This window comes from Pseudochaenichthys georgianus, chromosome 4, assembly GCF_902827115.2.
Source record: "Pseudochaenichthys georgianus chromosome 4, fPseGeo1.2, whole genome shotgun sequence".
Classification (NCBI taxonomy): Eukaryota; Metazoa; Chordata; class Actinopteri; order Perciformes; family Channichthyidae; genus Pseudochaenichthys; species Pseudochaenichthys georgianus.
The window spans coordinates 3129063-3140320 of record NC_047506.1 but is presented as its reverse complement, the minus strand read 5'-3'; the positions used below and the strand labels follow the sequence as shown (position 1 = coordinate 3140320).

General features: G+C 42.7%; 2 protein-coding genes across 3 annotated transcripts in view; one reads left to right on the top strand and one right to left on the bottom strand.

Annotated features, from left to right (window-relative positions):
* Positions 1–11258, bottom strand: part of cyfip1 (cytoplasmic FMR1 interacting protein 1) — a 56955-nt gene that overhangs the window by 6722 nt on the left and 38975 nt on the right. For both annotated transcript variants that reach the window (XM_034081567.2, XM_034081568.2), the window contains exons 21-24: positions 10812–10931; positions 9609–9808; positions 7695–7782; positions 222–365 (exon numbers count right to left, since the gene is read on the bottom strand). In XM_034081567.2, coding sequence (XP_033937458.1) covers positions 222–365; positions 7695–7782; positions 9609–9808; positions 10812–10931 — 552 coding nt within the window. The remainder of the gene's footprint in view (positions 1–221; positions 366–7694; positions 7783–9608; positions 9809–10811; positions 10932–11258) is intronic.
* On the top strand, positions 4037–4880 carry LOC117445737 (fibronectin type III domain-containing protein 9). The gene has a single exon (XM_034081572.1). It carries the CDS (start codon positions 4154–4156, stop codon positions 4799–4801), a length of 648 nt encoding a protein of 215 aa, XP_033937463.1. The 5' UTR covers positions 4037–4153; the 3' UTR covers positions 4802–4880.

Below are 11258 nucleotides of genomic sequence, written 5' to 3'. Positions count from 1 at the left end.
CACCCCACAGTTAACGGGGGGGAAATGTAAGAAACCTCGGGGAGAGCGACAGAGGAGGATCCCTCTCTCAGGACGGACAGACGTGCAATAGACGTTGTGTGTACATTAAAAAGATAATACATTTACAACATACCAAATGTGTGTGAAAATAACTCCAAAATAAAAACCGGTGCATCTCTGAGATTGAAACCCTTTCCTCCCTCACTTCCTGTTTCACTCACCAGGCTCTTCACCACCTTCAGCAGCTCCTCCATCACCACGGCGATGCCCTGGTAGCCCAGCAGTCTGCACATCACCTTAATGTGGGGGGGGCCCACGAAGTTCCTGTAGGTGCTAAAGATGCTGCTGTACGCCAGATTCAAGGTCTGCAAGCACAGGGGAAAAAACGTTGATTCATCACTAGAATACACATTGTAATCCCCCATGATGCAACAGGGAGCGAGGGCGACTGTCTGAAAGGTCAGTTCTGCTGCTTTCCTTTGTTAACAAGCCGTTTACTGAAAGACAGGATTGAGTGTCTGTAAAAGCGCTAAGTCACTGGGAACATCATCAGTTTAAGTTTGGAAATTATTCAAAGTGTGTCTGAACGATTAAAGGAATAATGATTGTTGGCAGGTTTCCATTTTTTTATTTTTTCAATCTTACTATTGAAAGTGTCGCTACTCTGCTTTTTGGGGGGTTTCCCTTTCCTGTAGTGTGGTATATAGGTTTTAGTGCATGTTAATGGTCTGCAAAGGCTAAAATCCCTGTGTTCCCTCACCCCCCCCCCCCCCCCATATGAAACGCCTCCATTCGACTCCTTTGTTTACTTCCTGAACAAAGTAATATCACTGTGTAACACTCGCGCTCCTATAGACTAGCTCTCCAATGCATTGTTTGTAATAGGCTAACGTTAGGACATCTCTAAGCGGTTGACCAATCACAACAGAGCTGGCCAGCTAACCAATCAGAGCAGACTGGGCTCTGGTTTCAGACAGAGGGTGAAAAGAGGTGCTGCAGCACGATGTATGAGAGAAATAAAGAGCTTTTTTAACATTAAAGCAAGGAGACATGTCACCATGGAGACACAACATACTGATTCATCCTGAGGGCGGCAGTACAGGAAAGCTCATGGTGCGGTTAATTCGCTAAAAGGATGGATTTCACCTCAATCTGCTGGGTAGATAGTGTGGAAGTAAAACTATCTGCTCACTGTGAACAGACGAGTCAGGGGGTCACGAAGGACCCCCTGGGCATCCATGAATGTTTACAGAAATCACAATCTGTGACTTTACTGCGGGACAAATGCTCGGACAGATGGATCCAACAGTTCAACAACATCGCATTTGCACGGAGGATAAAAGGGACGTTTTAGTTACAAATAATTGAGAATGTCTTAATATAAAATATACAATATGTGTAATTTATACACACTATTTATTTATTATAATATTATATATAAAAGACCGCTTATAATCCAAAAATAGGTATTGTTGTGACAGGAAAGATCGAGAAGTACTTACACTACGACCTTGCCTATATTTAAGGAGAGAAAATAATGATATTCTTATTTATTTTTAATGAAAATAAAAAATAAAAGCATTATAGAAAATGTATTCTAATGGAAGGGACTAAACTAAATGGTGAGAAAAAAAAAAAAAATAGTAATAAAAATTATAAATATGATGAGAAAAAAACAAGAACCACAAAAATATTGGGATAATTGTGAAAAATATACTTGTTAAGAAACAATTAGAATTAAATGTTTACTGATAATATAATAAAATGTCTGTTCACGACGATATCTAACGGGACCCATCTGCTTTCACATGTAATGAACACCTGTAATGATGGAGGCTGTTGTAAAGGACCAGCTAGAACAACACTCAATAAGTCACTAGCTTTTATCAATGTGAATCTCACTTTTACATTTGATCATCCATCACACAAGGCTTCAGCCCCCCCCCCCCCCCCCCTCTCTCTCTCCCCTCTCCCTTTCTCTCTTTAATCCCCCCCCTCTCGTGAAGCAGCAGCAGCGTTTGAGACGAGGACAGCGATCTCTGCCGTCAGAGGATTAGGCGATGTGATGTCTGAATAACCGGAGCGTCTCTCTGACCGTGTCTCTTTGGTAAGTCTCTCATATTTCTTAACTCAAGCAAAGATCACCAGCAACTACTTTCATCATGAATTAGTCCTTAAAGTCATTTTCCATCTCATACATGCCAGGATTAGTGTCGTCAGCGTGTGGAGATGTGCAACAAGGCATTCAAACAGGTTTGGATATTTAACACAGTTTCTGATTGTCAGCAGATGGCATTTAGTGAAAAGAGTGAAAAGACTACAAAGTGTTGGTTTACACAAAGAGTGTTATTTCTCTGTATGATGCAGTGGATTTTAGATATATACATGGATTTAACATCGTCACTGACAAAAATACTTTTTTCTCATAACTTTATTTGATTATAAATTAAGTGTTGTGCAAAAACTATTTAAATAAAGAAATTGGATTTTGGTCACCTAAAAGTCGTTTTTACTGTCACCCCTTGACGTTTTCTTTTTTGGTTAAGATCATGATTTTATTTAATAACAATTAGCCAATTACATTTTTGAAATAATCGAATAGAGCATTTCTTAATCCAGAAAACATCAGAAAGGCTGTGTTTGGACCGCCACCCGTCAGGTGACTCCACAGGGCTACAGATGAGCCTCCTCACAACAAATCATCCTGCATTATGTCATTTTCTGAACATCTGTGCACACTCACACACCCCCCCCCCTCTCCCCTCTCACCCCCCCTCACCCCTCACCCTCACCACCACATTTTGTTCCAGTTAATCCTGCAGACAATGCTTATTATCCCGCTGTACTCTCCCTTCTCTTGTTATTGCTTGATACGAGGGCGAGGTGGCTGTAACATTATTGCCATTAATCCGCTGTTATAAGGCAAAGGCAATTCAAAGGGCTTTACATAAGCATAACACACTACAGGAAATACTCTGTAGGAATGCTGTATATTAAAAGGTAGGGTCGGTAAGAGTGGGGAAACCAGCTCAAGTGCACTAGAATTTGAAAGTACGCAGCCAGAAAAAATCTGCCCCTTCCTTCAGACTTCCTTACAGATGATTGGTCGTGCTTTTTAAAGCGCCTCGGCTTCCACAGATGACTTTTTTTAATGTATTTATTGTCAAAGCATTTCATGTATTCATTGCTATCGGGATGTTAAGAGCATTCCATGGAATATAACCCGAACCCTGTTTCTGAAGTGAATTACCTACCCCACCTTAAATATAATTTAAAAAGGGGCGGGAGTATAGTAATGTAACCATGGACACAGCCATGAACAATAGACACCAAAACAAACTGTCCTGTAACTTTTGAACCAGAAATCTCACAAACAAAATATGACTATCCACATATATAGATATATCTCACCAATACACATTGAGTCAAATCATTTATTTCTTTGTCAAATTTGGTAGAAATCATCATTGAACAATGCACAAATAAGTTCCTTAACTATATGTTCAGCTATATCTCTTAAAAAGGGCCTTATTATGCACTTTGGGGGTTTCCTTCCCTGTAGTGTGTCCTATATATGTGCATGTAAACGGTCTGCAGAGGCCAACATCGGAATATAAAGTCATTCAAAGATAAACTTGAATGACGTGCAACACTAAGGAGGTGGAGTATAGTTTACTACCTAGTCTTTTGCTTAAAAGCATATGTTTCTGTCACAAATTCGAACCATTGATGTTGATATTATTGTGCACTATGATGTTATACTACCATAAAAATGTTTAAATCTTGAACACTGTCTTTGTCTCTTTTGTCCCTCATGTAATGTCCCCCTCTCATAAAACAACTGGCCCCTCCATGGTACCCAAGAGAAACTAGAATTATAATTGTGTGTTTCTGCCCAGCGACTGCAGATGGAAATGAGCATCGAGCTATAACTCTTCTCTTTTTGAGATGAATGTATTTTTATGCAGGGTCATTGTTCTATAAAGGTATATAATATAACTGCCACTGTTGCCAGGTTACGATGAGTTCTCCCGTTTAGCGTCTCTCTCTCTGTTTTCTGTCTCCTCTCCAGGTCGGCGTCTCCTCGTGAGAACACAAAGTCTATCATACCTGAGGAAACACTTCCACCTAACCACAGAAACCGCCGTGAATTATGGGGGTTGTGGTCTTCAACATCTCGGCCACCTCGGCCCATGTGAGCTGGCCGGTCTCCCCCAACTGCTTGGACACTTTCTACAGCGTCATGTACGACCCCAACTGGAACAGCCTGCTGATGGGATACAAGCGCAAGAGCTTCATGATCGAGGAGCGGATCCCCGTGAGCCAGACCTCCACCTACCTGCACCACCTGATCCCCCAGACCGCCTACTTCCTGTGTGTCACCTGCCAGGCAGCCAATCCGGTGCAGGACCAGTGTCAGGTGTTCAGCACGCCCAGCGACAGCAACGACCCCCACGACCGTGCGGGGTGGGAGCTGGCCATGGGGGTGTGGCTCACCTGCTGCGTGTTGCTGCTGGTGATCGCAGGCGTGCTGCTGTGGGGGTGCGTCCACACAATGTGCTGCGTGCCGACCCGGGGAGGAACAACAACAACAACAACAACAACTAGAACCAGCATCGCCCGGCAGGACATGATGGCATCCTCGGGGATCTACGCTAACAGCAGCGAGGACAGCGGGAAGAACGGCGGCATCGTGCAGCCCCCCACCCCTCCTCTCTCTGCCAACGCCGCTAACCGCGTAATTACCCAGGAGCACGAGCTCAGGGCGCTGGCTAAGCTGTCTGGAGCCGAGCCAGTGTGAAGCAGCTGGATTGAGGTCATCGCGGTATTGTCATCTCCAGACTCAGTTTGTATCCACTCGTGAAATGATGCCCAGCCCGGGGAGTGTCAGGGAGAAATACGATTCAATTAATTGTTGAATTACGGTCCCTATTTTATAATTCCTATTGTTGGTTAGGTTTTTTAAAGTTGCCTACCTGCTCACAACAATAGTTTGAATCAGGCACCACCCAGAACATCATCCATTGTGTTTAAAGGTCTATTATGCAAAATCCACTTCTTCATGTCTCTTCTACATCAACATGTGTCCCCTCTTCCTCATGTCTCTTCTACATCAACATGTGTCCCCTCTTCTCCATGTCTCTTCTACATCAACATGTGTCCCCTCTTCTTCATGTCTCTTCTACATCAACATGTGTCCCCTCTTCTTCATGTCTCTTCTACATCAACATGTGTCCCCTCTTCTTCATGTCTCTTCTACATCAACATGTGTCCCCTCTTCTTCATGTCTCTTCTACATCAGCATGTGTCCCCTCTTCTTCATGTCTCTTCTACATCAACATGTGTCCCCTCTTCTCCATGTCTCTTTTACATCAACATGTGTCTCTCTTCTACATCAACATGTGTCCCTCTTCTTCATGTCTCTTCTACATCAACATGTGTCCCCTCTTCTTCATGTCTCTTCTACATCAACATGTGTCCCCTCTTCTTCATGTCTCTTCTACATCAACATGTGTCCCCTCTTCTTCATGTCTCTTCTACATCAACATGTGTCCCCTCTTCTTCATGTCTCTTCTACATCAACATGTGTCCCCTCTTCTTCATGTCTCTTCTACATCAACATGTGTCCCCTCTTCCTCATGTCTCTTCTACATCAACATGTGTCCCCTCTTCCTCATGTCTCTTCTACATCAACATGTGTCCCTCTTCTTCATGTCTCTTCTACATCAACATGTGTCCCCTCTTCTTCATGTCTCTTCTACATCAACATGTGTCCCCTCTTCTTCATGTCTCTTCTACATCAACATGTGTCCCCTCTTCTTCATGTCTCTTCTACATCAACATGTGTCCCCTCTGTGGAAAGAGATTCTGAAAGTTTCAGGAACAAAGATTCTCTCTCTTTTTGATCCATTTCTATAAAAACCTGTCTGAAAACGAGCTGATCAGATTTTGGCCACTTTATGATGTCATAACGATGTGTTGGCTCGTGTAACCATTAGCCAATCAGCAACCAAGGTAAGGTTTTTTAAATAATAACTGATGAGATCAATTTAATAAAAAGGGGTTTCATTGAATTTTCCTTTAATTGAAAAAACCTCATTCAATTTCATGAAATTCTGGATTCAGATGTAGGGTTTTGTTTGAGGATTTTCTATTGGATTTGTAATTACTAGGGATGCTCCGATCGATCGGTCACCGATCGAGATCGGCCGATACTCACTCTCTACCGATCGATCGGTGCTCTCTAAACATGCCGATCGCGAGAGCCGATCGCATGACGTAAAATACATGACACTTTTCTCTGTGTGCGGCAAAAGAAGCTCGCCAAAATGGCTTCACCGGCCTGGCATTATTTTAAGGTGTCCGAAAAAGACAGTAAAATAGCGGTATGCAACGTGAAGCAGAAATCCTGCAGCTCCGCCCGCCGGACCGGTGAGCGGAGCGAAAACACACACACAGGGAGAACCAGACCGCAGTTCATTTCCTCATATTCCAAACGAGAAATTACGGTAGCAAATCACCCGGTTCTTTACGACCAGAGTATTTACGACCAGACTATTTACCGGGATACAAACCGGAGGAACCAGGCATGGAGGGAGGTGGCAGAGACAGTGGGTGAAACTGGTAGGTTTTCGCCTGTTTGGGGAGTTTATATATATATATATATATTGCTCGCATAAAATCCCCGGGGTTTTTTGCTTTGTATGTCGGGGCGGGAGATTCATGTGATTGGTTGTTGGTCGCAAAAAATCCCCAAGCTTTCAGACACGCCCAGCTCCAAGATGTTCAAGATTTTTGAAAAGCTGCTGTGTGCACGTACCGTAAGAGTTAGACCTAACACACTTAGCTATTTTATCTACCTCTGGAACAAGCTAAACTAGTTATTATAAATATATGTATTCTTCATTGTCGGGTCACTCATTACTGGATCAGTGAGCTGCATGAGATACTGACAGGCTGTCAGGAGAGGGAGAGGGGGAGAGAGGGGGAGAGGAAAAGAGAGCGCTTCCGCTAATTTCTCCCGTGTTATTCTCCAAAGTGAATGTAAACTTGAATAATGTACATAATTTGAATGTAATAATTAAGTTGTTTGTTGTTTGTGGAAGCTCCAGTGAATGAGCATTAACTGAGTTTTAAACTTCACTTTAAATGGAAGATTTAAAGTGAAGTTTAAATCTTCCATTTAGGCCCCGCCCACTCGATTGGATCGGCGATCGCTATCGGCCGATACTGATTCCGGCGATCGGCCCCGAAATTGGCGATCGGAGCATCCCTAGTAATTACATGACAGACATTCAAGGCTCACTTTAAAAAAATCTCAATAGAAACTTGGATACAAAAAATAATACTTTTGTTGCAGCTTTGAACAATATACAAAGCAGATCTATTAGAACAGGACAGTGTAAATTATCCCGGCTCAACTGCGCTTACATGGTTTTGTTCTTCATATTTTGTCCCATTGAATATTTCTGTTGTAAATAAGTAGCTCATGGAGGACATTTTGATCACATCTGATTTGTTTCCACTGTTCCACTAATGTATTTTTCCCACAATGATGCTTTTCTACTTGTTATATACACCTCGACATGTACTGACTTTAACATGTGGACTCAGGAGAGGTTGAGGTCAGATAAAATCCCCTCGACTCATTGAACCCAGGAGGATAAAGGGCTGATGGAGGAAAGTTCACTGACCTTGGAGCCGTACAGGTACTGAGGCTGAGCGTTGGGCGGCTTGTCCCTCTGAAACTCCTGAGAGAACGGCAGCACGGTGCGCACGAACCTGCAGAGAGACATCAAACCCTTTATTTACCAACACAACGAGGATACCGTGCACTTTGTATGGATGAGATTATATGGCATGGCAGGAGGATCAAACACACACTGTCTTGTTGCAGATACAGAAGCAAAGAAGATTTAAAATATGTACAAAATTAAAACATGAAAATTAAACGCATGTGTTTTATGTTGGCGCAAAACAATTTCTAAAACACGAGTGTTTATTTCCAGAATATAATGAGGCTGTTTACGTTTGTTTTACCCACATAGCATGAGGTTTAAACTCTGGTTGGGATTCTGTACGGCACAATGGATCTATAGGCGCTTTCACACCGCAGTACTTTTCCCACAAAGGTTCATCAGAACTTAGTTCATGAGAACTACTTTAGTTCTCATGAACTAAGTACAGATCGCGTTCACACCGGAATGAGTCCCTGGGGGTGGATTAGGCAAATGAACCCGCTGACGTCACTTCTTCTTCTTCTGCTTTGGGTTTACTGGCAGGCCGCAAACCACTTCACGGCGTATACTGCCGCCCAAAGTCCCCGGCCGGAAGTCCCCGGAGTTGGGGAAGGCTTCGGTAGAAGCTGCTGGGAGTCCCAGCAGCTTCTACCGAAGCCTTCCGAGTAAATCGCCAGAACGCCGACACCTCCTCATCTCCACCGCTCCCATGTTTTATTTTGTGTTGCCATAAGTTAGTCTCTCTGCGTTTCTGCGCTGGGCTAATGCTAATGCTAATAATGCTAATGCGAGGATAATAAAATGGCGGCTTCACAAAACTTTTTGGGAGTTTTACGGGGCGTGGTTTGCAATCCGCCCAGCCAATCAGACATAGGCACCTTTTTCTCCCACGAAAGTCCCTGCTCTCTAGCAGGGACGGAAAAGGGGGTGAAAAGGTTCTCACGAACTCATTTGAGTTCCGGCTCTTTTTGGTGTGAACGCAACATTTCGGAACTATATCGGAACTAAAGTGGGAAAAGTACTGCGGTGTGAAGGCGCCTAATGGTGTGTTACGGCCATAGGTTACGGCTCATCGAAAGGTTACACAAAAATATGGATGGAGCTGGGATATTCAGAGAAAACTACTTGACTATTCTCTGAGATTAAAACGGTACATTTACTAGAAATTCCTCACACATTTTTGTGAGAAACTTGAATATCATGTGAGATTATAACGTTTCTAAGAAGACAACAGATGACTAAGGTCACAAATGTACTAGCAAAAATACTGTGAGAATATTGTTGGTTTAAAAAAAAAATAATCATACGTATCACGCCTATTTAACTATTAACTATTTAACCTATTTTACTTTTAAAAGATTCATACAAGACATTTTATTATATTAAACAACCTTATGTTTGGACTACAGTTATAACTAACTAATATAAATGCCGATAATTAAATGCCTAAAAGGATTGTTTTAATTATCTTTGGGAAATTTTGTATCATTTTTATCCTGAGAGATTAGCTAAATTCATTCCGAAAGTTTCCGCCTTTAATTTCTGAGTTTCTCCTCTGAATGTTACCCCTCTCCTCCATATTCATTTGAACTGACAGTGGCCCTAACATGCTGTTGGAGATCACAGATGTTGTCTTTTTGAATGTTTACCTAGAGAAAGCATTTTAAAAGCATGTGTGTCCACCTGTATTATGTTATTATGATTTATGTAAAGTCACTAAATGCACTATAATCATGATGGCAGCACGCTGGTGTGAGTATATGTTTGAAATGTATTTGGCTTGATTCGTTTTATCTACCATATCTCTTATGACCAGATCTCAGAGTTGATAAGACACAGATACAGTCGGATTCGCCTCTGATAACGCACCTGTTGGTGGATCCGTTGTAGCAGTAGTTGGGCAGGAAGTCGTAGTTGAGCTCCCAGAAGACGTGCAGCGTGATGCGTCCGTACGGCGCCGACACGTTGTGGTTGGCCTCGCGGAACATGGCGTCCATGCTGTCCAGAGTCAGGAACTTACTGAGCAGCTTGTGCGTCATGCGGTTGATGTCCAGGAGACCTTCCAGCTCCTGAAACACAGGGAATACACAGGATGGTGGCAAGAAGGTTTTTTTTGTTGGATCATGTATGAGAAATGAATGTCACTGTTTAATAATCTGATGTTATTCTTATTCTTTATTCCCATTAGCACTAGCATTGGCTATTCTTACTGGGGTCCGCACACACAGTCAAACATACATTAAAAAAACTGTGCGTAATTTCATGCAATTCAATCAATCAATCAATGTTTATTTATATAGCCCACAATATAATTCACAATTCAATATGAACTGAAAACAACAATTATCATCCTATTGTAACCATCATTAAGCCAGACATAAATAATTGTACATTCCCACAGACACAGTTGTACATTATGATACGGAGATGATTTTTTTTAGCTAACTTTTGAAATGCATTGGGGAATTTTCCTGAATGATAAAGGGTGCGTTTCACTTCTCTTATTTTTCATTTCCTCGCTCCTCGGTATCGGTATCACCGGAAGTTTTGAGTAGTGCCCCAGTGGCCTTATTTGTGCCGGAGGACCGATAATCGAGGAACTACCAGACCATCCTCTGGTGAAATCCTCATACACTCGCCCCGCCCCCTTACTATGTATCGCTCACTGATTGGACGATGCAGCGCATGCACTGATCAGGCTGCTGTCAGACGATCAGCTGTGCGGCGTCATCACAAACGGACGTCGCTTCACGTGACGCTCCGGAGGAAAGGACGTCCCATTGCTCTTAAAACTCATGTTCCTGCTTCTGGTGGTTTCCTTGCGTCTCTCCATGCTTCCCTGGTGGGAGGGACCATGGCTCTATATACGAACGTTTTCTGTTTCATATTGGATATTAGTTTTGGATAACATGAACCTTCCCTCTATTGCATGTGGTGTACTTTAGTTAACGGTGAAATCCCTGTTATTTAGTTCATACTAGTCTTGGATAATAACCCTAACCCTAAATGCAGCACATCTTCCTCACGTTACGGTAACCCTGACAGGTGAGCTGATAAAGAAGAAGTATTCACCATGATGGAGGTGAGGTCCTCGCTCTCGAAGCGGTTGATGGCGAGCTCCAGAGATTTGTAGAGAGCGGCGGAGATCCTCTGAGTGATCAGTCTGTTCAGATCAATGGAGCGGCCGAGGAGCTATAGGAGACAAAAACACGTTATAGACACGACATGACGCAGAAGTTATGAAGTAACAGGGTTAAAACCAAAAAACAAAACATGTTTGTGAAGAAGCGAGTGAGAGGAAATGGCACCGATACCCTTGAACGCAGACGAGATCACATACATGTAGTTAAAAGAATAACACAACCTAAAACACTTATTATTATTATTATTGACAATAATGAATTACAGCGTTTTCTTTTACCTCTGAGTACAAGTGTATGCTTTGGTTTGCTGTGCAGGACTTCAGACAAACCAGTGGTCCGATTTTTATTCAACTTAAACTGGAGCGGATCCCAATTA

Coding starts and splice junctions, on each gene's coding strand:
- LOC117445737 (XM_034081572.1), top strand. CDS start 4,154: ATGGGGGTTGTGGTCTTCAACATCTCGGCCACCTCGGCCCATGTGAGC.